Source organism: Chelonoidis abingdonii, chromosome 1 (assembly GCF_003597395.2).
Source record: "Chelonoidis abingdonii isolate Lonesome George chromosome 1, CheloAbing_2.0, whole genome shotgun sequence".
Taxonomy (NCBI): domain Eukaryota; kingdom Metazoa; phylum Chordata; order Testudines; family Testudinidae; genus Chelonoidis; species Chelonoidis abingdonii.
The window spans coordinates 5,822,661-5,850,473 of NC_133769.1; the positions used below are offsets into that span (position 1 = coordinate 5,822,661).

Here is a 27,813-nt window from a genome sequence, read left to right on the forward strand (position 1 = left end):
TTCTTGGTATTGTGATGTAAAGAGATTGCATCAATACTCTCAGGTTAGCCCAGAGAGGAAAGTCTGGGTGGGAGAGGGAGGAGGAAGGGAAGTGGTTTATTTCCCTTTGTTGGAGACTCAAAGCATCTGAGTCTTGGGGGTTCCCCAGGGAAGGTTTTGGGGGGCTCAAGTGTACCAGGCACTGATTCCTGGTTGGTGGCAGCGAGATAAGATCCAAGCTGGTAATTAAGTTTGGAGATTCATGCTAAGCACCCAGATTTTGGATGCTAAGGTCCAGATTTGGGAAAGAGGCTTATGATACCAACACCCATGGTAACAACCCTGTAATAACATCAGATTGTAGTATCCAAGGCTGGCTCATTTTTGGACATCTGTCCTTAGTTTAATTTTTGATATCACTGAATCCAGATTATCATTGGACACATTAGTGATATGTCTGCACTTCCCAGAGAGAGGGGACAGTTCTGTGGAAACCTCTGAGCTTATTTCTAGTCCCCTGGTACCAGCAAAATACTACTTAGCTAAAGGACCTTCCAGCAGCAACAAATAAATGTCACAAATGTAGCCTTATTGTTTCATTTATTTTTCGCGTATTGCTTGTTTTTGTGTTCTTGAACCAATAAAAATGTGGGTTTTTTAAAATGTTCAAATCCCAGTTGCTTATGCAAACAACATTTGCAAATGCAATTTGGGGGCAGGGAGTTTGATGGGGGTAGGGGCCAGGGCTGGCTCCAGGCACCAGTGCTTCAAGCACGTGCCTGGGGCAGCAAGCCACGGGGGGTGCTCTGCTGGTCGCCACTAGGGCGGCAGGCAGGGTGCCTTCGGCGGCTTGCCTGCGGAGGGTCCACTGGTCCCGCGGCTTCGGTGGACCTCCCGCAGGCAAAGCCGCGGGACCAGCGGACCCTCCATGCTTGGGGCGGCAAAATGTCTAGAGTCGCCCCTGTAGGGGGCCCAGACAGCAAGTGTGAAAAATTGGGACACTTTTTTTCAAGAGGCCATATAGTTGCCTATATAAGCCAAAGCCCCTAATATTGGGACAATGCTGATATTATCGGGACATCTGACCACCCTAAATGGGACAGTACTTTGCACTGAAATAAAGATTTGGGTGCTTCCGAACTGTCTCGCCATCACAGAGCCATGTCATTTGGGGTGGCCTTAGAAGTATTGTGCCATTTACATTTGCTCAAATCTGTTACTCATTCAAATTACGAGGAATTTTTCACAGTGTGGGACGAAGGCTGTGTCTGGATCTCAGGGAATGCATATTATTATTTGTTATTTGTATTGTGGTAGCACCTAGAAGCCTGTCACAGATCTGGACCTCCATTGCGCTGGGGGTTGTACAGACACAGAACTAAAAGTCCCTGCCCCAAGAAATTGGCAGGCTAAGTACTAGTGAGCATTGGTATCATTCAGTCTGGTTTCGATCAGCGGCGCTGTATGTAAAACTTTGGTTCATAACGTTTACTTCTGTGCTGCCTTCAGAGCTGGGTGGCTGGAGAGTGGCAGCTGTTGGCCAGATGCCCAGCTCTGAAGGCGGTGCCCCACCAGCAGCAGTGCAGAAGGGTGGCAATACCATACCATGTCACCCTTTACTTCTGCGCTGCTGCCTTCAGAGCTGGGTGGCTGGAAAGCGGCGGTCGCTGACTGAGGTCTCAGCTTTGCAGTCAGTAGTGCAGAAGTAAGGATGGCGATACCAAGGCCGGCTCCAGGCACCAGCACAGTAAGCAGGTGCCTGGGGCGGCGAACGGAGAGGGGCGGCTTTTCGGCAGCAATTCGGCGGCGGGTCCCTCAGTCCCTCTCGGAGGATAGGACCTGCCACTGAATTGCTGCCAAAGAATGAAGCGGCAGCAGTAGAGCTGCCCCTGATCATGGCTTTTTTTTTTTCCCTGTTTGCGGCAGCAAAAACACTGGAGCCAGCCCTGGGCAATATCATACCGTGCCATCCTTTCTTCTGTGTTGGTGCTTGCGGTGGCTCTGCCGTCAGAGCTAGGCTTCTGGCCAGCAGCCACTGCTCTCCAACTGCCCGGCTCTGAGGACAGCAGCAGTGCAGAAGTGAGGGTGACAGTACTGCAACCCCACCCCATAACCTTGTGACCTCCTTCCCCACACAACTCCTTTTTGGGTCAGGACCCCTACAATTACAACATTGTGACATTTCACATTTAAGTAACTGAAATCATGAAATTTACCATTTTGAAACCTCTATGACCCTGACATTGACCTAAATGGGCTGTGAATTTGCTAAGGCCCCTACAACTGGGGTGAGGGAGGGGAACGGGACAGACCAGCCCCAAAATCAGTAAGTGGGAGGGTTGGACCATCCGTGGGACAGGCCGCTGCTGTGGCCAATCAGAGCCGGACTGGGGGCTAGCCATTCAGCAAGAAGGGTTTGGCGAAGCGGACCAATCACCCTTCACTGGCTCAGCCGCCCTGGAGTACTGAGCGGTGCCCCGGCTGGGACCCAGCAAGGGCTACGCAGGGCAGCGGCGGCAGCTGCAGCATTTCACAAAAGCAGCTGCGGCGCGCGCCCGGGGGCGCGGGGAACCCGCGGAGCAGAGAGAGGCGGCGATCCGGAGCGCAGCGCTAGGCGCAGGAGGAGGCGAGTTGCCCAGAGCCGGGCTCCCCGAAGCCCCCTGCAAGGAGGGGTCGCAGAGACCGCGGGCAGCGAGGGGGACTGCAAAGCAGCGCCCCGGCTCCACGGGCGCTTGTCACACAGCCCCAGCCCTGGTGCATCGCGCGGAGCCAGCCCCCTGCCCAGCCTCGCCGCCGACCGTCCCCGCAGGGCTGGGGGGGAGAGAGAAACCTGCGCGCCAGGGCTCAGCGGCGGTCCAGGGAGGCACCATGCGTTGCCCGCTCGTGCTGCTCCTCCTGCTCTGCTGCAGGGGTAAGTGCTGCCAGTCTCCTTCTCTGCCCCTTCCCGGGGGGTAGCTGGTGGATGGGTGCCCCCACCAGCAGCCGTCCCCGCTCCCTCCGCCGGGTGGGGGACAGGAGACCGGCTCTGGGAGGAGAGAGGGTTTTTTCCTGCTGCCCGTCCCGCGCAGCCCTGGGCGCCTTTGCCGAGGGTGCCTGCCACGGGGCTAACTGGATGGGTGGATTCCCCCCCGCCCTCCGGCGCCAGACTGAGACCCAAGAACTCGTTGCATATTCGCCACCAAGGGGTAACTGCTGACGCACGCCGGAGGTGAACCAGCTACCTAGTGTTGAAAGGGGTTTCACATCCCATTGGGAGATCCTCGGGCTCTGAACCATCCTCGGGCAGACACGGACTAGCAGCTTATGTTGCAAGCGGTGGGGAAGCATTGGCTCAGGGCAGTCAGTGCTGAGGGAGGGGCAGGGCAGAGTAAAGCCGGGGCTGAGGGCAGCTTTGATCCTCTTCCAGGGGATCAAAGCAAGTGGAAATTTAGCAACAAGGAAAAGATGTTTCTCTCTCGCCCCGCGGCTCTCCTGAACCCGGGGAATCTGTTGGCTGTGCTGCACGTCCAGCAGGCACTCCTGGTTTTGCAGAGTTTGAAGTGGAAGTGCCCCAGCCAGACAAAAGGATGAACACAGGTTACTCTGTCTGCATAGTAATACCTTGCGTTTATATAGTGCTCTTCATCCCAGAGGAATCCAAAGGACTTTATGCCGTTATTCAGTAATTGTTACAGGAATCAATTTACCCCATGCTGAAATGCAGGCGTCTCCGGAGTGGAATGGATTAGCTGTTTAACAGCCCACCCAGCAGCTTAGAGCAGGAAATAAACAATATTGCTTCTGATTTGGATCTTGCACCAGTTCCAATTTCATGCTGGTATCATTCCACTGATTTGGTTGGAGTTGTTATTTTTTGCTTATATTACAGAATGCCTGTACGCTCCAAACAACATCAGGGTCCCACTGTGTCAGGCGCTGTATAAATACAGCCCTCATCTACACTACAAACTTATGTCGGTATAACTACATTGCTCAAGGGTATGGAAGGCTTTTCCCGTCAACACAGCTACTGCCTCTCCGGGAGGTGGAGTACCTACACCGATGGTGTCAAGCATCAGAGGGGTAGCCCTGTTATCTGGATCTTTAAAAGCAGCAAAGAGTCCTGTGGCACTTTATCGACTAACAGGCGTATTGGTGCATGAGCTTTCATGGGTGAATACCCACTTCGTCAGATTTTGTGCATCCGACGAAGTGGGTATTCACCCATGAAAGCTCATGCTCCAATACGTCTGTTAGTCTATAAGGTGCCACAGGACTCTTTGCTGCACTTACGCCAATGGAAGATGCTCTCCTATGTAGGTAGCGTATTCATGAAGCTCTAAAGCTGTGCCGGCTGCAGCCCTGTAAGTGTAGACAAGCGCTGAGAGACAGTCCTTGCCCTGCAGAGCTTACAATGTAAATGGACAAGACTGATGAAAGGTAGGAGGGGAAACAGGAAAAGCATCTTACCTGAGGTCACAGCAAATTGGTGGCGTAGCCAGGAATTGATCTCCTGACTCCCCTAGCTATAGCACCTCTGTTTGCTTACCCTGACTTACCTGGTTGGAATCAGGACCCCGTACAAGGGAATTTAATGAGAGGAAGTAATAATCCAGACTTGGATTCATCCAGGACTTTGGGTTTAACACCCACACTCTTGTGAAAACTGCCATAGGATCTTTAATGGGCTCCAAGCCACCAAGACCTTGGTTGTATGTCTCGTCTGAAAGGTGTGTTTAAAATGCACTCTCAGCATGAAGCATTTTTAAAGAAAAATAGTCAGAAAGGGAATTCCTCCCTTTGTTGTAAACGGGAGGAAGGGCGAGGACAGTGAAGGAATGGAATATTTCTTGACATTAAGAGGGAGAAAAGATGGACAAAAGTTAACGAAGTCCTGCGCTAGAGGATGTCTTGCAGTGACCTCTCTGCCCATCTGATGGCTTGCCTTCGCTGCTCAAAGCTGCAGTTTTTTCCCTTGCAGTAACTATTCTGAGTTAAAAGCACAGTGAAGGTCTGCCCCAGGCAGAGGTGTGGGGTTAAGCTCAGCAGGTTTAATCTCCCACTAAAACTAAAGTGCCTTCTCTTCATTGTGTTTACTTGGGATAGCTCCTGCGCTGTAGTTACCCCATAGTAAAGAAAACACCACTTTTTTAGCAGTGAAGACAAACCCTGAGTCAATAAGTGCAGGGACATCAGACTGTTATGAAAGCGGATAGAGGCATTGAAAAAATTATTTCTCTTGTTGTTTAACATGAGAAGATTAGGCCAAACTCTGATCTCAGTGATGCTGGTGTAAATCAGGAGTAACTGCACTGAAGTCAGTGCAGCCCTTTGCACTTTACATCAGACAGAACCTGGCCCAGTAATGCCTCGGAAGATTTTTTTTCAGGGTTTCAAGTCAAATCCACTTTTAGTTGTATGAAGAGGGGTTGAGGGCTGTGCTGTGGAGTGATGGTGGTGAGGGGAGTGGCTCTGTTATATTCTCTGTCAGGTGATCCTGCTGGGTTCCTCCTGGAACTCATCCAGTTCTGCCTAACAGCATCTCCTTCCACTCAAGGAGCAAGGACCCACATGTGTCAGAAAGGGCGGCCAACACTGTCCCTTATTTTCCTAAAGGAGAAAAAAATTGTGTGTGTGGGGTGGAGGTTGGGGGGTGTTAATTAAAATATGCAAATTTTTTAAAGAACAAAAATAACTGGAAACAACAAGGGGCTTGATTGCCCTCTGCCTGACTGCTTGTGTGGCCAGGTATAGCTGTTCACAAGGATTGTGAAATGCTGTCACCTGTGCACACGAGTGGAGAGTTCTGATTTGGTAGTGTTCTACCCTGGCTTCGCACAGGTGTAAATAAATGATAGCACAGTGCACAAGGCGGCTCAGCATCAGGACTGTGGTGTTGCAGTTTTAAAAATGCAGCTATTTTCCGCTAAGGCTATTTACTGTGTAATCTGGGCCTGATTCTGAGCTCACCATCTTGTGATCCACTGGCTTCAATGGAGTTACTCCTCATTTACACTGGAGTAGGTCAGAATCCGGCTGGCACAGCATACACGTGAAGATGGTATTAAGCATAATTGCCTCAAATTCAGACAATCTATTGAGAGAGGCCCAAAGATGCCTGTTTCAGCATGTTCACGGGACACTTATTAGATTTTTAAATTCCATGACAGGATACAGGGGTGGTGTTGACTTGGGAGGAGAAATTTGACCCCTTTATCTTACGTGTGGATAGAAAGAATCAAAGTCTCAAATAATCTTAATGCAAATGGCGGGACTGGATTTTCCCTACAGGCCTGCTGTTCGCCTAATCTAAAGCCATCACAGTCCCTCCACCCAGGTTTTAAACTCGTGTCTCTAAAACTCCCCCTCTTCAGTCTCAGAGCTACAACAGTTCCAAAGAAGCCAAAGGTTGGTTCGAACAAAGGGTCTGTGTGTGAATTGCAGAAACTTTGAGTGATCTCGCTTTTCATTCCATTATTCATGATATTGCGTTATAGATAGGGCAACAGGCCGTCTGCTTTCGACTCCTGATCCTGGGAGGGGATTGTAGTCAAAGCAGGAGAGTTGCCAGAGTGGGGCTACACTAGGAACAAGGTTTTTTTTTTTTTTTACACGTTGGCAGACGTGTGTTAACTAACACATTAAATTGTCATGTGGACAAGACAGGTTGTGGTTGTAACTTGCATTAGCGGGTGGAGGTGGAGTTGGGACTCTGGCATTCTATCCCCAGTGTAATCTTCAGCGAGTTACTGAAATTGTGCTGTACCACTGATTCCCCAAGTAGTAAAATGGATACAGTAAGGGTCACCCTCTCCCCCGGGCTGTTTGGAGGCTTAATGAATTGTTTGCAAAGCACCCGGACATCCTTGGATGAAAGGACCTGTAGCGGTGCGACATCATAGTTTATTTTAATTCTGGAGGGTTTATCTGAAGTATTATTATTATTTATTATTCATGCTGGTGGCTGAAGTGATGCTGCAGCAGTTTTCTAAACACAGTACATGAGCCTGGGACCTTGTTTGAAGCTCTGTGAAGCTTTGGGGCTGTAGCCCCTGTGTTTGTGATATACACCCTGTGGGGCTTGTGTGCATGGGGCTTTGTGGCAGGTGTATGAGATTAGTTAGGGTCAGTGAGCCCTCTTAGGCTGTGGAATAATTTCCCCATGACTTGTGACATTGAAACCATAGGAGCTTGCAGTCAAGAGAGAGATCCCTCCCATCCCCCAACCTGGGAAATCCTGCAGATCTTGAGACCTGCAGAAAGAGACTTGGTGCTGGTTAGCTACTTCCCAGGGCTACCGCCTTCTCCTATGGCAGTGGTGCTCCTTTGAGAGCCGATCCACGGTATGTACGTGGAGGAGATGGGAGTGTATTGTCAGATGGGCACAGCACAGAAGATGGTTCTGAAGCTCATCAGCATTATCTACAGAGGGGAGGTCCCTGTGGCTATAAGGGGAGATGAGTGGGGAGAATGGCTGCTTCCCCTCCCCTCCGCGTGCACACCTGAGAACCCCACTGATTTGGGTCAGGAGCGTCTGCAGGAGCAGGAAGAAGGAGGCTGCTTGCAGTGGACCTGCTGGCTGGATTCTGATGGGTTTGGCCCACTCTGACGTGAGCAGAAAGGAGTCCATGGAGCCTACACTTCTGAGCCACTCCACTGATTTGAGTGCATTTCCATTGCTTGCAGCAGCTCTGACTTTGGCTCCTCCTCATCCGGGGCACCTACCATCCCATGCAAGAGTCTCTGTGCCCAGCTGCTGTCCCTGTGTCTGAGGTCCTCTGTTTACTCTGTCACTGAGCCATCAAGCTGTCAGTTTGCTCCTGTGCCAGCTCGAGAGTGGGAACTGCAGCTGCATGCAGAGTGGGACTGTGCTCTGACAGAGCAGGGAAAAACAAGGCAGGTTGGGAGGATGTTGTGAGCATCATCTGAGATGTTGCACCCTTTAGAACTCAGGGCAGCGGAGGTGAGTGCTGCCCCATCAGAGTGCCAGCTCCAAGCATGGAGGGCACTGGGGGGTAGGTGCCAGATGCCTGAGGATCCTTGTAATGGCCTGACTAGTTAGCATGTACAGTGCAGTCCTTTACTGGATGGACCTGGAAAGGCCCAACTGCGTGTCATACGCCCCTTCACCTAAGAGAGATTTGCCTTCTACATCAAGTAGAAGGGGGTTTTGCTTCTGGAGCAGAAGGGTCTGAATTCTGCCTTTGCTGCCTTATCACTCCCAACCCCCGCCCAACACTTGGACCTATTTTACCCTCCAACTGGTTCCTTCTCAGACCACCCTTGTCTCCCAAGCTGAGTGCATGTATACCACCTCCTTTCTTGCTGTGAACTTCTGCCTCAGTGACCAGAGGGGGAGGCTGATGGCCTGGGGAGATCAGAACAGCTCTGCTGGGTATGATAGGTCCTATACTGTTGGAGCTAACGGCATGCAGGGCGCAAAGTCTCCCCAAATGCCTGGCTGTTGCTCATGCTGCTCCTGGCTAAGTTCAGATCAGCCAAGAGCCAAACATCTTGGGACAGTTAAAAATTTGAAGGAAGTAAGGAACAGACCCAGCCAAATTACACACTCTCTGTGTATGAGACTGTCTGGCCGCATCTAGCTCTGCTCACTTGTTTGAAACCCTGGTAACTTTTTCCTTTCACATGCTTGCCCCAATGTCTTTGTTTTCAAAGAGCCTAGTTATACCCATTGCTCCTGTGACTGCCCTGGGTAGCTTCTTCCATAATTAACCACTTTTCCCTGTTTTAAAAAAAAATTGTTTCCGAATTCCTGGAGCGCCTGCCCTTTCCTTTGGGAAGAGTTCCCGACCCAGGGATGCAAATGGCTCTGGGGCATCTATTGTCTCCGTTCCCCCTCTTGTAAACTCTGTGACCTCCCAGTGGTTGTGTCTCAATCTCCTGTTTTCTACAGAACAGTGACCTTGTTTGTTTAACTTTACTGAATTGCTAAGATCCTGGAGTACCTAAGTCGCTTAGGTTTTTCCCTCTCTGTCCACAATCTCTCTTATATAATAAGATGAGCTGAGCTGCGTGCAGCGTGCACCTCGCTAATATCTACATGCTGTTGAATCTTGCGTGTAACCATCCAAGGGACACCAGGCTAAATAACAGGGAGTGGGCAGGACCCAGCTGTGTTATAGGCATGTTATGAAATCTTGTGACATAGTTATAGCATGGATTGGCAAAACTAAGCTACACCTCTACCCAGGTATAACGTGACCCAATATAACACAAATGCAGATATAACACGGTAAAGCAGTGCTCCGGGTGGGGCAGGGCTGCGCACTCTGGTGGATCAAAGCAAGTTCGATATAATGCGGATTCATCTATAACGCAGTAAGATTTTTAACTCCCGAGGACAGTGTTATCTCGAGGTAGAAGTGTATGTTATAACTACAGTATGTCCTAATATGATACATTTGTCTCTGCAGATGGGCTCTTAGCATAATTTTCAGAGTCGGCAGCTGCTTCAGGTTATTTTTCTGGTTTCTCTTGTGATGTTCTTTGCAATAACTTAATGTCATAGGGATGCCAAATTTACCGCCTCTATTAGCCCTTTATTCTAATATAATAACAAGAGGACAGTCAATGACATTGAAAGGCAACAAATTTGAAACTGGTAAAAGATGCCTAGCCACCTGTGGAACTCACTGCCAAGGGAGTCCATTGAGCCATTAAAGAAAGGATTAGATGGGTATATTGAAACATAACATAACCCAGTATCCTGTTGTAACATTGCTGGCTTTGCTGGGACACAACTGTGATTGCTGAAAACAAATTGCTGAAAGCAGGGCAATCACAGCCCAAGGCTGGAGTTCTTTTACTATTAAGACAAACTATACCAGCCCAACAGAGAAGACTTGGCTCTCATCCCACTGGCTAACCATAAGTCACAGAAGCAATTCCCTTAGACACTCCCGTTTCCCAGTATCATCACCAGTGCCACTCGCTCTGGGCGTGAATGGTTATGAAAACCAACACCCCAATAAAAGAAAAACAGTTCTCTTGATCCCAAAGGACCAAGCTCCAGACCCAGGTCAATATACAAACCAGATCTTACCCACAAATCACGCTGTTGCCAATCCTTTAGAATCTAAAGGTTTATTCATAAAAGGAAAAAGATAGAGATGAGAGCTAGAATTGGTTAAATGGAATTAATTATATACAGTATATATACTGTATCCAGTCAGGGTGCTGTCAGGGCCGCACAACGTGGCTTGTCTCTGCTCCAAGCCCGGGCGCTGGGTCGGGGGCTTCACTATGTGGCTCCCAGAAGCCTTGGCATGGCCCCGCTCTGGCTCCTACGCTCCAGTGGCCCCCTCCAGCGCTCTAATGGGAGCTGCAGGGATGGTGCCTGCAGATGGGGCAGCTCGCAGAGCCTCCTGGCTGCTCCTTTGTGCAGGAGCTGGAAAAGGGACATGCCACTGCTTCCAGAAGCCGCTTGAGGTTAAGCGCTGCTTGGAGCCTGCATCCCTGAGCCTCTCTCCACGTTCCTGCCCTAGCCCTGATTCCCGCTCTCCAAACCTCTTGATCCCAGTGGAGCACCCTTCTGGACCTGAAACCTCTCATCCCCAGCCCCACCCCAGAGCCTGAACTCCTTCCCACACCCCTTCCCTAGCCCTTATTCCCCCTCCCACTCTCCAAACCTCTTGATCCCATTGGAGCACCCTCCCGCACCCCCAACCAGAGCCTTCACCCCCTCGTGAACCCCAACCCCAATTTTGTGAGCATTGATGGCCTGCCATACAATTTCTATTCCCCAATGTGGCCTTCAGGCCAAAAAGTTTGCCCACCCTGGTCTAGGGACACCATCCCTGCCTATCCTGGCTAAAAGCCATTGACGGACCTATGGAGCACATCCACAGTTACATGAGTTAGGATAACAATGATGAGGGTCGTACAGCGTCATGCATCAACCCTAACGCTCACAGGGGGGCTTTGGAAGAACTTCTCCAATTTCCATTACTTGTCCATTACAGGGATTTCAGCATGTTCTTGGGTATCTGGGGCTGGCCATTGCAAGAGACAGGAAACGCAATTAGATGGGCCGCTGGTCTGACCCAGTTTGGTCATTCTTATTTTAAAATCTAGCAGTTCTCCACTGCATTGTTGCCTGAAGCCAAATAGATGGGCTCCATCTGAAGTTGATTTGCGCTGTCTTTTTGTTGTTTCTTCCCCAACCCCTTTCTCCAATATCATTATCAGATCTGTCCACTCTTGAAACTAACGCTTTGTGGTCATTTATATACAAGATCCTGGCTCTCAGACTGACTCTTGTGGCTGCTGTCCAACCCTGACCTGCTGCCTTCCCCCTGCTTTGAAGAACTGCCCCATCTGATTGTTTTGCCATTGCCAGGATTTTCCCCTTACATTTTTAAGGGCATTAAGTACCCGTGAGAGTTGCTGGCATGAAGACCTGGAGATTGACGCTTTCTATTTAGCCAAAGATTGGACAGCCTCAGGGTAAGTTTCCGTTCTGTTGCCCTGCCAATGTGCCTCATCATTGACCTGGAGGGGCCATATGGATGGGCAGTCTGGTCACTCTCCGTGGCTCTGTGCGTGCACTGACAGATTGTGTACTCTTGTCGCTTTATTTATTTATTGGCTGCAAGGGGTCTTTAATTCCCTAGGAGTTTGCTGGAGATAGCAGCCATTTTGTGGTTGGTTCAGGTGCAGCTTGTTGCAGAGGAGGAGACCCTGTGCTCTTGCTCGCTCTGGTGGAGGCTTTACTTCTGTTCTTTCTTGCTTTGTTTTTTTTTTTTTTCTCTTCATGTAAAATCTAAGTTCATGGTTGTGCTTTGTGTATGGAGAACGAAAACTCTGTTTAAGACTTTCAACGGGGGTGGCCAAAGTTCATTCTTATTGGGGGTTATGATGTGGATACTTCTCTACAAAACTAATGTTGTGTAGTAGATCACCAAGAGCTGTCAGGTGATCGCAGGTGTTCTTCACTCCTAACCTCGGCTGGAGTTGACCCAGACACCTAGAAGTGCTGCAGCCAAGCCCCTGAGCCACCTAGTCCACATGCTGTAATTATTTCCTGTCTGTAAGGGTATGTTTATGCTACAGTTAAAAACTTGTGACTGGCCCGTGCCAGGAGGCTCAGGCTAAAGGGCTGTTTAATTGTGGAGTTGATGTTTGAGCCCTAGGACCTTACGAGGTGGAAAGGTCCCAGAGCATGGGCTGCAGCCTCAGCCTGAACATCTACACTGCAATTAAGCAGCCCCTTAGCCCAAGTCCCTTAGCCCAAGCCAGCTGGCACAGGTCAGCTGTGAGTTTTTAACTGCAATATAGACAATCCCTCAGACAGATACTCAAGCAGACTTGAATCTGCACCTGAGAGCTGCTGAAGTCCTGCCACTTCCACTGACGTCAGTGGGATTTGCCAGCACTTCACAGGCACAGCCCATACCATGTGTCAATCATGAGCTTAATTTAAAATCCCTCTCCTTTTCCTTGTACTAAATATTATAATTTTGTCTCTTCTCCCAGCTTCCCCTGCCACTGGAGTGAGGTTTTTCTATTTCTCTTGCTGCTTCCTTCATTATTCTGGGGTAGGGTGACCAGACAGGAAGTGTGAAAAACCAGGACGGAGGTGGGGGGTAATAGGACCCTATATAAAGAAAAATATCTAAATCAGGCGCGTCCCTATAAATCGGAATCTTGGGTTCACCCTATTCGGGTGCAATTCATCTGCGCCGGGGGGCTTGTCAGCTTTATAATTCTAATTTTGAATGATATCTTGCTGTTAGCGGCTATGTTCAAACCTTTTAGTGTTCTGTCTGCCCTCCAGGCAAGTGTAACCGCGACCAATCTATGGTAAATAAACTGGTGGGGAAGATTCGCACCTATCTATCCAGGGAGGACAAGCCATATGCTCTGAGTAAGGGTTGCCTGGCAGCATTAACGTTACAACATGTTCAGTTGCATTCATTTATGGCTGGAGTTTTTGGCCCTTGGTCTCTGTCGAAGGTGAAGGATTATTGTTGACAAGCTGGAGGAAAAATGGGTTAAGCGCCCCCCCCCCTTTTTTGTTTTTAACAGGAGCGGGACAAGAATAACTTCTGCCAGTCAGTTTAAAAATGTTCTTGTGGCTCAACCTAGTGCTAAGAGGCAGTGGCCTGGAAGTCAGAAATTCTAGTCCAGCCCTTCTGATGGACCTGCGTGGTCCCTGGGCGAATTGGTGTCATCTGCTAGGTGTGCTCTGTTCCGCTGCCCGATGCTTTCGTCTTGTCATTTAGACCCTTAAACTCTTTGGAGCAGGGACGTCTCTGTGTGGACTGTGTCTGTTCAGTGCTTAGAACGAAGGGGGCGGTCCGATCTCAGCTGTTATCTAAGCTAGCGGTTGCCAACTTTCTGTTTGCAGCATAAGAGCCAAACACTCTTGTCCGGCCCAACTCCTTCTCGGTGGCCATGCCCCACCACATCATTGTCGCCCCCCGTCACCGCTCTCCGCCCTAACGCCCCTCGCTCACTGCACTCATGTTCAGGGTGAGGCTAGGGGGTTGAATGGTGGGAGGGGCTAGCTCTGGCTAGGGTGGGGGCTCTAGGGTGGGCCAGACAGTAGAGGGATTAGGCTGGAGAGGGATTGGGGGGTTCGGGGGGGGTAGGGCTCTGGGCGGAGGGGTGTGGGCTTGTGGCGTGGGGCCAGGCGGGATTGGGAGTGCAGGAGGGGCTCAGGGCTGGAGCAGGGGGGTGGTACGGTGCTGCGAGGGGTCTGGGCGGGCAGAAGGTGTTGGGTCTGGGAGGGACTCATTGGGCAGGGGTTGGGGGTGGAAGGGTGGCTGGGCGTCTGAGAAGGAGTTTTGGTCGGGGGAGGGCGTGTGACGGTGCTGGACGGGGTCAGGCTCTCCGAAGGTTGGTGCTGGAGGACTCAGCGCGTGGATAGGAGCGGGTTGGGTGCCTGGCAAGGATGTGGGACGGTGAGAAAGGAGTTTGGGGTCGGGAGGGGGCTCTGGAGGGGTGCTGGAGGGTCAGGCTCCCGGGAGGAGTTTGGATGCCAGAGAGGGGCTCAGGAGCTGGACCGAAGGGGTGGGGACGTGCTGATGGGGTGGGAGTTCTGGGAGGGAGTTTGGGGATGGGAGGGGGCTCAAGGCTGGGGCAGGGGTTTGGGATGTGGGGCTGGGGGCTGAGGGCTGCAGGTGTGGGGTCTGTAGTGGAGCCGGTGTTTGGGGTGCAGGAAAGGGCTCAGGGCTGGGCAGGAGTTTGGGGTGCAGGCTCTGGGTATCACTTATCTCAGGCAGCTCCTGGGAAGCAGCGACATCTTTCTTCAGCTCCTAAGCGGAGGCACGACCACATGGCTCTGCACGCTGCTCATGCCTGCAGGCACCGCCCCCTCAGCTCTCATTGGCCATGGATCTGGCTGGTGCTGGGGGCGAAGGCACCGTGCAGAGTCCCCCGTGGCCGTCCCTCCGCCTAGGAGCCAGAGGGAGATGGTGGCAGCTTCCTGGGAGTCGCACGAAACTGGGTCGGGAGCCTGACTGCACCACCAACCAGACTTTTAACTGCCCGGTCAGCAGCGTTGACTGGAGTTGCCAGGGTCCCTTTTCGACTGAGTGTTTCCATCAAAAACCGGACACCTGGCAACGCTACTCTAGGTGTTACAGTAATACAGACAATAATAACAAAATGACCACGACTAAAGAGTTTAAATTAGGCAGGGAGCTAGCCTTCTTCGAGGACGTGTGCCTCGGTGGACTTACTCCTGATTGACAGGAGAATCAGACCCCAAAGGTTTACACCGTGTCAGAACAGCGGAATTGGAATGAGGCCCGATACTGTAATGCACAAGGGGGCTCTGGTGTTGCCTGAGTCTGGAGTGCTTAATGTCCTTTCAAACGTAGTTATTTTTTGATGGACTAATACAAAGTCCACAGGTACGTTTCAGCTCCTGACAGCATCAGCAGAGCACTGACCTGTCTTCCACTCAGTACAAAATGCAAATCGAATTGGGAATAAGGAGCACTGAAGGGAAAATACCAGTAATAAAGTGAAAAATGGGGCACCCTGCTGCCTGCATCCTGGGCACCCTGGGAGTCTATTAATAATTACTGGTTAATATTTATTACAAACACTCTTAGGGTGCTTTTCACCCCAATATTTAGATGCACTCACACTCAAAGTGTACTACAAAGAGTGACCTCCGCAGAGGACCAGTCGTGGCTCTTTTAAAAATCCTCCTCCCCAGCAGGGTGAATTCTACTGAATAACGTTGAGTTTCTGTAGAAAAGATGCATCCTTCCTGCACAGTTTTTAAAGGGACAGAACTGTAGCTCTCTCACCTCCTCCCCTTCAGAGATTCTTATTAGAAGGCTCGTTTTCCAAGTGGTGATGGGACCCCAGCTCAGAATACCTGCCCAGGACTTGTGCCCCAGCCTAGTTTCTGGCAGACGCTGGTTCCATGACTATAAAAGCTCTGCCCCTAGCCCAGAGGTGGGCAAACTATGCCCCGCGGGACCATCATGCCCGGCCCCTGAGCTCCTAGTCCAGGAGGCTAGCCCTCAGCCCCTCCCCTGCTGTTTCCCCGCAGTCTCAGCTCGCTCGCTCTGCTGCTGGCACAAAGCTCTGGGCGGCGGGGCTGTGAGCTCCTGGGGTAGCGCAGCTGCAGAGCCTGGCCTGAGCTGGTGCTCTGTGCTGCATGGTGACGGTGGTGGCAGCATGGCCCGACTCCAGCCAGCCACTGGTCCTCCAGGCAGCGTGGTAAGGGGGCACGGAGCAGGAGGAGTTGGACAGAGGGCAGGGGAGTTTGGGGTGGTGGTCAGGGGGCAGCAGTGTGGCTAGGGGTTGGGGCGTCCCCTGGGGGACACAGGGTTGAAATGGGGGCATGGGTTCAGGTGGGCGTAGTCAGGAAGAAAAGGGGTGGGGTTGGATGGGGCAGTAGGGGCAGTTGGGGCAGGGGTTGGGGGGGTGGGGACGGAGAAGGGGTGGTTGGATGGGGCAGGCGGGGGGGGGGGGTGCGGTTGGCCAGGGTTCCGGGAGCGGTCAAGGGACAGGGAACCGGCGGAGTGTGGATCGGGGCAGGAGTTCCGGGGGTGAGGGGCATCAGGGTAACAGGTTTGGGGGGGTAGAGGAAACGGGAAGGAGTTCGGGGGGGGGGGGCGCAGATAGGTAAGGTGGGGAGCCACGACCCTCCCCTAACTGGCGCCTCTTCATTTACAAACCGGATGCGGCCTCAGGCCAAAAAGGTTGCCGCGTCTGCCTAGCCCCTGTGAGTGTTCATATTGGTTGTGCGGCCTGAATGGAGCTGCCGTTCTGAGAGCGCAGTCCTGAATTAAATGGACATTCTGACCAGCTAGGGCTGTAGTCTGAGGCCTGGAACTTTGATTTGACTCAGCCTGGATGGGGATGCAACTGTGGGGAAAGCCCGGTGATGAGTTATGGAGGGCAGTGTCGCTTAGTAGGTGGGCTGCTGCATGCTGACCCTGGCTGGACCTGCCATGTGGCTTATAAAGCCGTTTCCTACCATACTGGGTTGGGGAGGGGGCTGCCATAGGGCACCAAAACGGTTAGGGACAGCCCTGGCCAGTATCGCGATCTTCGCACAAAGCAGCGTGGAGATGAAAAGTGTAAATCACTGCGGGTCAATCTCGTGGCGCGTTATAATGACTGAAGCTGTTACATGGGGATCCAGAGGACACCACGACAAGGCATCCATGGGGGGACTTGTGGTGACAGATGCTTCAGTTTGGAGAGAGAGGTTAATGGCCTGGCCAGGTCCCTATCATAGATTCCTGGCTACCTAGAATGGGTGCTTTATAGTGCCTTAATTCTTATATACACCTCTACCCCATATAACTGCAACCCGATATAAATGAATTCAGATATAACGGTAAAGCGCACAATTCCTGGGGGGAGTGGCTGGCACCTCCAGTGGATCAAAGCAAGTTTCAATTATAAGCGGTGAGATCTTTTTGGCTCCCAAGGAAGCGGTTATATTGGGGTAGCAGGTGTATTTGTTTGCAAGTATTACACAGCACTCCCAATCCGGGCTCCGTTGGAAAGAACAACAGATTGATGTCTGCTCTGTTACGGCTACAAGCCAACAGAGCTCAGTTTCTGTGTTGCGGATGTTGGTGACAGCTTTGATGATAGCGACTTCAGGGTGCAAAGAGAGGGCAAAATGAATTATACAACAATTATCTCTCTCTGTGCACTTACTGTAAAACGCAGTACTCGATCGCCTGGAGCAGGAGAGGCGCACGATAATGACTCGGAGGGTGTCGTTTATTTTCAAGAGCTGGCAGTCCAACGTGCGGAACATCTGCACATCCAAATAAAGCATCGCTGTTTGGAAGAGAATCGCTGTAATGCTACCTGATCTCACTTTTTGTTCCCTTAAGTTGCAACTTGTGGCTTTCAGGGCCTATCAGTTTGTGGTAATTAATCTCCAAGAGGAGATGGCCCTCCTGTATATTCCAGCCTCGTCTACTTTTGGTGGAGTGCTGGCTGTGGTTTTGAATGTTCCCTCCCAGAGGTTGTATTCACGGACTTCTGGAGTTTGTTTTATTGCAGCCTAACAGACAGTGGAATTGTGCCTGTGTTTTCCAGTATGTCACTTATGTGGAGAAAGTAGTCCCAGTATCAGAATCATAGGAACTGGAAGGAACCTCGAGAGCGTCAATCTGTCCTCCCTGCACTCCATGGCAGGCCTACGTATTTCTAGACCATCCCTGACAGGTGGGGAGTTCCACACCAGCCCTAGCATTTATTCCAGTGCTAACCACCTGACAGTTTTTCCTAAGATCCAACTAACCCTCTTTGCTGCAATTTAAGTCCCACTGCTTCTTGTCCTGTCCTGCTAAGAGTAGAAGAAACATAATTTTTCTTCCTCCTCCATATAACAACCTTTTAATGTACTTGGAAACTGTCATGTCCCTTCTCAGTCTTCTTTTCATACTAAAGAAACTCATTTTTTTAAATCTTTCTCACAGTCATTCTTTTGGCTAGATCTTTAATCATTTTTGTTGGCTCTTCTCTTGGACTTTTTCAGGTTTGTCGCACATTTTCATGAAATTGAGCCCAGAACTGGACACAGTACTCCCAACTGAGAGCTAAATCAGCGTGGAGTAAGAGCGAAAAGAATTTTTAAGAAGGATGAATTCAAATTGGAACAGGTACAGAGAGGGCTACTAGGATGATCGAGGAATGGAAACCTATCTTATAAAGGAGACCAAGACTTGGCCTGTTTAAGCCTAACCAAAAGAAAGGCTGAGCGGGGATATAGTTGCCTCTTATAAATATATAGAGGATAAATGTTAGGGAGGGAGAGGAATTATTTAAGCTCAGCACCAATGTGGACACAAGACACGAATGGTAATAACTGGCCACCAGGAAGTTTAGACTAGAAATTAGATGAAGATTTCTAACCATCAGAGGAGTGAAGTTCTGGAAACAGCCTTCCAGGGGAGTAGTGGGGGGCAAAAGACATAGGCTTCAGACTAAGCTTGGATAAATTTTATGGAGGAGATGATGATATGGGCTGGGTCAAAGATAATTAACTGTGCAATTAGGCTATTAGCTGTAAATATGCCCAACAAGCTGTAATGGGATGTTAGATAGTTTGGGGATCTAGTTACTACAGAGATTCTCCTGGGTGTCTGGCTGGTGAGTCTTGTCCACATGGCGTCAGGGTTTAGTGTTGCCATATTGGGGTTGGGAGGATTTTCCTCCAGCGCAGACTTGGACAGAGACCCTGGGTTTTTTTCCGCGTCTCGCAGCGTGGGGCATAGATATTGCTAGAGATTCTCCTGCACCTTGGAAATTCTTTAAACCACGATTGCGGACTTCAAATAACTCAAACATAGGTTAGGGGTTTGGTTAGCGGGGCGGGTGGGTGAGATTCAGTGACCTGCGTTGTGCAGGAGGTCAGACTAGACAATCATAATGGTCTCTTCTGACCTTAAAGGCGCTGATTCTGTGATTCTAATTACTTCTCGTGTCTTACAGCACTCCTGCTAATACATCCTAGAATGATGTTCGCTTTTTTTGCAGTGGTGTTACACTGTTAACTCATACTAAGCTTTTGTTCCACTATGACCCCTAGATCCCTTTCCACAGAACTCCTTCGTAGGCAGTCATTTCCCATTTTTTGTGTGTGCAACTGATTATTCCTTCCCAAATGGAGTACTTTGTATTTCTTTATTGAATTTCATCCATTTCATGCCAGCTTTTGTGATTTTATTGCAAGTGTCATAATTTTTAGTGTTTTTTTTCTTAAAATCCTAGCTGCTGGAATCATAGTACTGCAGGAGAAGCACAACTTTCTATTTAAAATTGAGTTTCCAGCCCTCAGGATTGCAGAGCAAAGCTTGAAAATGTGAAGCAAGGTCCTAACATTTGAAAAAAACAGAAAACAAATAAAAAGAACCTAGTGGGTTTTTTTTTTTAAAAAAATCTCATGATTTTAAAGCCAATCTCATGATTTTTGAATGTTTAAGGTTGGCAGTACTACATCCAGTACTTCCCAATGGCTAGCTTTTACCCTCTGTGCTCTTAGTGCGTTGATCACTCTCATGACAATTGCAAAACTTATAAATTAATTACTCCGTCAAATAACCAAAAAGCAAGTGAGCCACATTATAGCTCTTCTGGAAAGAGAACAGTTGACCACAGGGAGCCTCACGAAGGTAGTGTGTGTGTGTGTGTGTGTAAAATCTGTGTGTGGTGCAGTTGTGTGTCTAATTTGCATGCACCATTGCCATGGTTGCAAACCAAGGAAAAACCCAGATTGCATTCTGGGAGGTGACTGTTGCTGATTCAAAAAGGCAACACTCTTTCCATGTGAGGATTGCAAGGTAATTTATAAACATTAGTGTATTGATCCTTGCATCATGCCTGCGTGTAAATAAGAATTATTGTCCCCGTTTTACAGATGGGCAAAAAGAGGCATAGAGAGGAGACATGACCTACCTAAAATCCCATAGTGAGTAAGAGGCAGGAGTAGAATGCAAAATATCTAGTTTCCAGCCCCCTGCTCTAATCACTAAATTCTACTACCAGCCCTATATATCAGAATGTTTTCTTCTAGATCCTCACTCTCGTTGGCTAATTCATTTAATATGAGTTGGTTCATTTTCATGAAAAGGGGAAATGCAACACATTTGGCTTCCCTAGCACAAATCTTGGCTGACCCAGAAACAAGTCAGAGGAGTGAAGCAATGAGGTCTGGTGTTCTGAACTGTGGAGTAGAAGCAAAGAGCTCCTGGGTTCTGTCCCTAGCCCCCTGCATGGCCTTAGTCAAGTCAGGTCAGGGTAAGCTCTTTGTGTCTGTTTCCCAAGCTGTAAACTGGGGTAATAATGCTTGCCCACTTTTTCACAGTGGTGCTGGAGGGATTAGGCCATTCAAGATTGTATTGTGCTCTGACAATGTTAATGGCAGAGTGAGGATTTAATTGTCCCAATTCTCACAAACTCAAGGGGCTCTTGTTGATCTGGGAGAGGTTCCCTGCTGTTTCATGAATTGCTGTTCAAGGAAGGGGCAATAGACTGGTTTAGAAGCCATAGTTGGTCCTGGTTTTTCAGGGCCTCCACTGTTCCTGCTGATTTACTGCTGTGCAAAGTGACAGAAAAGTGGGTTGGTAGCATGTTACATCCAACTTGCACCAGTGTAAACGGGGGTGCAAGAATCAGACATTTTGAAGTGTGCCTGATTCTCCTCTCATTTACACTGGTGTGAATCGGAAGTGACTTCGGCTACGTCTACACTACTCACCAGATTGGTGGGTAACGATCGATCTATCGGGGATCGATTTATCGTGTGTAGTATAGACATGATAAATTGATCCCCAATCGCTCTCCTGTCGACTGCTGAACTCCAGTTCAGCGAGAGGTGGAAGCAAAGTTGACAGGGGAGCCGAGGCAATCGACCCTGAGCCGTGAGGTTGTGAGGTAAGTCGATTTCAGCTATGCTATTCTCCTAGCTGAAGTTGCGTATCTTAGGTCGATTCCTCCTCCCCCCACCAGTGTAGACCTGGCCTTAGTGAAGTTGGTAGACTTACGTTAGTGTAAACATTTGCGTACCAGTAATTCCCATTGAGATCAGTTGGGGCGTCCTGTATCTTGCAGTGGGACAATCAGGCCTATAATATTAATAATAAAGGGCCAAATGCTGCCATCCAAGTTGATTTCATTGGGTTGAACGACGGAGGGAACTTGGCTTAAAGTTATTAAAAAGATGTGCTGTTTTGCCATTGTTTAGAGGCATATTAAATCTATGCACGAGTTATTATCACAATTTAGCAGGCAGGCCATTTATCAGGGGACTGATTTAAGTGGCTTCTGCTGTACAGGGTCCACGTACACCTTGATGAAAAGAAAATTACTTGTTTCTGAATTACTTAACAGAAAGGAGCCTTTATATATAATGTCATCTCTAGGATTTTTACCTTGTGTCAGTTAACTTGAGTGAAGAACACATCTGATTTTCTGGTGAAGAAGCAGCCACATCTCACTGATATCAAGGGCACATGAGGACGTAGATCAGTGTTTCCCAGAATGTAGGGAGGGGTGTTCAAAGAAGCACCTAGGGGCAGGGCAAACTGGCAGTGAAAGGTTTCCCCCATGTTACCTGGCTTGCCTGGTAGAGAGGTGGGGTGGGGCAGTTGGTTTTGTTGTCTTGAAGAGCAGCACAGGCTTGCTAAAGTTTCTCAAATGCTGATCTAGATAGCTGTGGCCAGAGTCACCACTGCCTTGCGTTGTAAAATGGTACCAAATCAGACAGCACGGATGTAAATGGCGGCACAAGATGGAAGGCAACAGAGAATCGGACTCAAGTGGGAGACCTCCCTTGAAAAAAAACAGCTGCTGCAGGAAGCGATGCTGATTATTCAGCAGATGGCATGCTTCCCTCTCGGGCCGTATTACAAGCGAGTCTCATCTTACGCGGGAGTTCCGTTCCACGGTTAGTGCGTAAAGCGAAAACTGCGTATAGTCGAAATTACATTAAGTTGAATGGCGGGCGGAATCGCCCACACTACAGGTACAATATTGAAATGGTTATTTTTCTCTCTTTTTTTTGCCAACCGCCTAAAGCTGAAATTGTGCATGTTAAATGCGCATAAGATGCGACAGACCTGTAAATGAGTGCCCTGATGTGCTGTGAGGGATCATGGTCGTGCTGGTAGTTCAGTAACAGTGCATTCTGCTCGTTACTGAACCCAGGCCATAGCAGGGATAGCTCAGTGGTTTGAGCATTAGCCTGCTGAACCCAGGATTGTGAGTTCAATCCTTGAGTGGGGCATTTAGGGACCTGGGTCTAAAATCTGTCTGGGGATTGGTCCTGCTTTGAGCACGGGGTTGGGCTAGATGACCTCCTGAGGTCCCTTCCAACCCTGATATTCTATGATACTGCATGAGTTGGGGCCACCCTGCTGGCGGTGCTGTATCTTTCCAATATAAAACAGAGGCCTGCTTACTTGTGGTCCCATGGAGCAGGCATTGCATCCTAGCCACAGCCCAATTTGGTAAGTGCATTCCCTTAAATTGTTTGTGCCTGGGAGCATGATCTAGTGGCTAGAGTAGCGCAGTATGGAGTCAGGACTCAAATCATTTAACCTCTCTGTCCCTTAGTTTCCCCATCAGTAAAACTGGGGTAAGAATAATACGAAACTACTTCTCTGGGGTGCTGCAAGGCTCAGTGAACTTCGGTAAAATGTGTTGGGAAGTGTCTGATGAAAGGGGCTTCAGTTATTTGTGCTGAGCCGCACATGGATGGTGCTCAAGGTGTGGAGTGACTGGAACAAAACATGAGAGGACCTCGTGTTTTGTGTGAGCGCTGAAAGAAGCAATCTCACCATGTTTGGTGACCCGAATTACTGTTCCGAACGCGCTCTTCTGCACATTCCGTAATTTCCTGTACATACAGGAATTAACGTGAGCCCATGCTGCCGTGACTAATGAATGTTACTGCCAGCGAACAGAGTCAGAAAGTGGGGTGGGTGGGTGTGTGTGTGTGAGAGAGAAAAGGATTACTTATACCAGTGGTTCTCAAACTTTTGTACTGGTGACCCCTTTCACATAACAAGCCTCTGAGTGCGACCCCCCCCCCTTATAAATTAAAAACATGTTCTTTTTATATTTAACACCATTATAAATGCTGGAGGCAAAGTGGGATTTGAGGTGGAGGCTGACAGCTCACGACCCCCTATGTAATAGCCATGTGATACCTTGTGGGGTTCCGACCCCCAGGTTGAGAACCCCTGGCTTATACTCTTCTGCCCACCTCTGTGACCGATTCTGACAGGAGAATACTTTTAGTTTTTCCCAGGACTGGTGTCTAGTCACAGTTCCAGAAAAGAAAAGGCAGCTGGTGTGGGAGAGATGCCTGCGCCCTTTGACCTAATGATAAGCCTTCCTTTTTCAAAAAGTCTGCAGAATCTAATAAAAAATAGACTTTTTAAAAATGTCTTTAGAACATAATAGAAAACTATATCCCTGCTATGGAATTCTATAGGATGGTTCAAAAAGCCCTATAGAAAGATCTCCTTCTCTATTCAGTCCTATAGGTTGGTTGAAGTAATTTCTATAAAATCCAATGAAATGGCTATATAATCCTATTAACTAAATTTTATTAGCCAGACTGTGAAGCCCTTCCTCTTGCTGGTGAGCTAGTAGTAAAGGGCATCAGAATCTGACCTTCTGGGACCCTTCCATAAAGGCCTCTCCCTTCTGTTCCCATAACAAAGTGATCTTGTTGTATCCTGTCTGCTGAGCATACTCCTGATAGTTTGGTACGTGGCTGGGACATTGCAACAGTGACAAGTGTGACGTGACCACAGATTTGGTACAATATCAACAGAGTCCAAACCCAGAGCCCTTTCTTGGTAACTAGGGAGCATTTTCCTGCCCTGGAATCTGAAGAATGTAGACCATTTACTCCCAATGAATCTAGGGAAAGTTTTAGGGTTTTTTAATGTTCGTCACTTCAGTACTTAGTGTCCAAATGCCTTGGATCTGTAGCTGGTTTCGCATGTGGGTGGAATGATGTTTAAAGAAGACTCAGGAAAAACTCCTTCTCTCTACCTTAGATTACCAGTGCTCCTGGTGGAGGAGGATCCAAGCTCAGTCCTACAGTTGCCATGAAAGCCCAACTTCCCATGCTGTGCAGCATTGCGTGATGCCAGCGTAGTCCTACGTGGTCATGGATTGGTTACAATACATTTAAAATCCTCTTTCCTGCTAGGACCTGCGTTCGGGATTCTGCATTTTCCCCAGCAGGTAGATGACATCACAAAAGCCTGAGCAGCCTGACGGGGGATGTTCTGCCCACAGTGCCTGCCACATTGTCTGCTGCCAAAGGACAAACAGAGAACCCTGAACTCACATCTTGGCAGGTAGCTAAAAGAGGAAATGACCGTCATCTATACTGATTTAAAATGTAGTGTAACAAAACTGTGACCACTTAGGAACTTCATATAGCAGAGGGAATAAAACTCAGGTATTGTTGAGCTCCAAAAAGCACAGGCTCTATCACTTGAGCTAAAGGGGAATCTCCATAAGCTGTTAATATACGGCCTAGGATGCACAGCTGAGTAGTCCCGAGTCCATTCAGTAGAGGGCAGTGGTGTGCACATTAAATGCTTGATTACAGAGAAGGGACAGGTCAGGAGTTGACTGTTGTCCTGCATTGCAGTTTCTGAGTGCAACCAGCCTGGGGTCTTTTGATCTGTCTTGAAATGTATCTCAAATGCAAATGGCAGAATACGTGCAGGGCTGGGGCTAGATGGTTCTTTTTCGATGCAAAGAAATGGAGACGCTGCATATTGAAAGGATGGCTGGCAGCAAGCGTATGCACTGTGAGGAGGTCTGAGTCCACCAGCCGGTGCACTCTGAGGAGCGGTGGGTGCCTCTGCTCTGCCGAAGCAGGCCAGGGATGGTGTTACCCTACTGTCCTGTGTCCACTGAGGATAGGCTTGGGCTGACGTGACTCTGCCAGGGAGACCTGTCCTCGTCTGCATCTCATGTCAAGAGCATGCTGCTCACCAGCAGGGCTAGCCTTGTGTAATCCTGCCATCCTGGCTCCCATGACAGTAGGCCTGGCCTGGCAAGCCCCTACTGCCAAGTACTCCCTGAAGGCAAACCTGGCACGCCCCAGGCAGCCCCTGCACTGCCAGCCCTTTGTCTGGCTCTATACAGTAACGAAGGACACAAGCCCGTTTCACGTTGTTTCTAAAGGAACAGAGCAAAACAAACCGCAAGCCCTCAAGACCCGTCTGAGACCATCTCTCCCCACCCAGCCCTGTTTGAATGCATCTCCCACCTCCAGCGCAGTGGAAGAACGTTTTCCCTTGGAGCCTGACATCTAAAATGCTGCCACTTAATGCAACACTCAGGGATCATTAAGTAGCCTGTCTCAACAAGTGACACATCCCTGCTCATGTATCTATCTCGGGCTCCTTCCCGTGGGAGGCACCTTTCAAAGGAAACATCCTCATTATGCAGTCAACTGCTCAAAGCAGTCTTCTCCTCCAACACAATTGTGTACTTCTCCCCCCCACTCCCCGCCCACTAATTACTGGATCAGGGTCCTTGAGCCTCGCCAGCACTGAAAGGTATTCTAGCAATTGCATCAGCAAAGGATCCTGGCCTTCTGCCTACTCGTGTCAGCCCCGTATCAAAGATGGCGGTTACTTAGCAACAACTGATTCCCGCTCTTTTCGCTTTCCTGCCTTTTGCCCAGAATAGGGGCACAAGAAAGTGTCACAACATGGAGGTCACCTCGTTCTTATCCAGACCAAGGTGGCCCACCTAATAAACAATGCCCTAAAATCCAGCTGGGTGTGTGCCTTCCCCCAAGAATTTGGCAGGACTGTAATTAATACTCTTAGGTTAGTGGAAGTGCTCCTGGTGAGGACATGCATCGCTGACCCAAGGAGGGTAGAGTGAACATGCTCCGGCTGTAAGTTGACCTAATATAGGTTGCGTTATATTTCTAGTGTAGACAAACCTCAGTTTAAGACAAGGCACAGCTCCGCATCAGTGTCAGCAGTGGAGGGGGTGGGGCTTTTCATTCCACTGATCAGATCAGAAACCGAGATTATGGTTACCCGATCTGGGTTTTTGCAACAAGCAAACGTGCATGTCCAACAAGCTACGCTTCAGCTTTGGTTAATGTATTCAGTCGTGACTGTGTCTGATCTTGTAAGCAGGGTCGGGGCTGGTCACCACATGAATGGGAAACATGCAAGGAAACCCCAGCCTATTCAGGAAATGGTGCGAATGATTCAAAAGGTGACATCACTAGAGAGCCAGTGCCCCAGCGTGCTGCTGAGAGGGCTGTATGCTGCAGAAAGTGTTGTCTTTCGGACGAGTCATGAAACCCAAGCCCTGACCGTTTGTGCTCATTAAAGATCTCAAGGTACTGTTTGCAAGAGAAGGGACGCTGGTCTTGCTCCAATTGTAATATGGATCATTGCATTCTGCCTCCCTGATTTCCCCTACAGTTTCAGTTGTACCTGCTATTTCTTCTTTACTTCCAGTCCTAAACTGTTAAACAGCTGCCATGCTCTACCTCAGGTACCTGCATTTCAGTAACTCCTGTTTACACACAGGTACTATAAAATGCTAAGAGATTATTTCTTTTAGCTGTTGTTTTTGCTCTTGGTAGGGCTCCTTTCAGCAGTAGCATCATGGTTACCATTGCTTTCAGTAGCAGCATTGTCGTCACTTTCAGTAGTGGTGTTACACAGAGTCCTATGAGTAACAACCACAGTGAAAAAAAACAAAATAAGGTCTCTGCAATCAGAATGTCAGCCCAGAAGCTGGCTGGTCCTTGAGAATGCCAGTTAATTAGAAATAGTTCTGAAACAGCCATGCAAAAAGAATGCCAGCTATTTGCTTTTTATTTGTGCTAGAGTGGAGCAGACGCAAGAGGATTTCTGCCCTCTGTTTTGTTTTTCCTATGATTGCTTTCTCTGTTTGCTTGTCCTCTTTGCATATGTGATGGGACAACTCCAATCGGATTAGGAAGGGTGCTCATTAATGAGGGGTTGCAGCAGCAATACAAAGCCATAAGCTGATTTTCTCTTGAGCATGCTTAGGGGTCTGTGTGCTAGGAAGAGTGGGTCCAGCTGGTCTTTTTAGAGAAAGTTCCATCATGATCCAGCTCAGATCAGCAATCTTGGGGCACTGACTTCCAGGGCTTATCTCAGTCTTGGCACAGAAACTGAACAGGCTAAGACGACAGAGCTCTAAGGCAGGAATATGCCTGTTAGCAGCAGCTGTGTGAACGGGGAAGTGACTGTAAAACTTTGCAAGCTAATTTACCTTAAGGCCATGTTTGTTGTCATTTTTATTATTCTTATTTCATTCCCATCCTGCAGTTTGACCCTTCTCTGATCACTGCAGTGGGGAATGGATTTCCATGCTTTCAGAAACATCTGTATGGCTTGAACAGATGTGCGTTTGCCCTGTCAAACCATGTCCCTGGACAAAGAACGCCAATGAGTGACAGTGCTTTGAATTTCTGCAGTGCCTTCCATCTGAGGAGCTTTAAGTGCTAAATATCAAAGATACCCTCACAACCCCACTGCAAGGCAAGTTGAGACATTATGAGGCTTCTGATTTTCAGTTTTAACTGATAAACACCAATAAAACACCTGTTGTTAAAAAAAAAAAAAAAAAAAACCATTAAATCAGTGTTTATCCAATAAATACTGGGAAAACACCAGAAATAGATAAAGACTTGTGTCATAAGGTATAATTCCCAAATCTGAACCTTAGCGTCCAAAATTTGGGTACCTGCATGAATTTCTCTAAGCTTAATTACCAGCTTAGATATGATATGCTGCCACCAATCAAAACTTTGAGTGTTTGGTAAACTTTGGTCTTCCCAAAACCTTCCCTGGGGACCCAAGA

At 48.9% G+C, this 27,813-nt stretch overlaps 1 protein-coding gene across 1 annotated transcript in view; it reads left to right on the top strand.

Annotated features, from left to right (window-relative positions):
* Window positions 1–2,575: 2,575 nt before the first annotated feature.
* The window catches only part of PODXL (podocalyxin like), an 86,053-nt gene continuing 60,815 nt past the window's right edge, over window positions 2,576–27,813 (top strand). Inside the window, exon 1 of the mRNA XM_032764401.2 lies at window positions 2,576–2,890. Coding sequence (XP_032620292.2) covers window positions 2,848–2,890 — 43 coding nt within the window. The 5' untranslated portion in view covers window positions 2,576–2,847. The remainder of the gene's footprint in view (window positions 2,891–27,813) is intronic.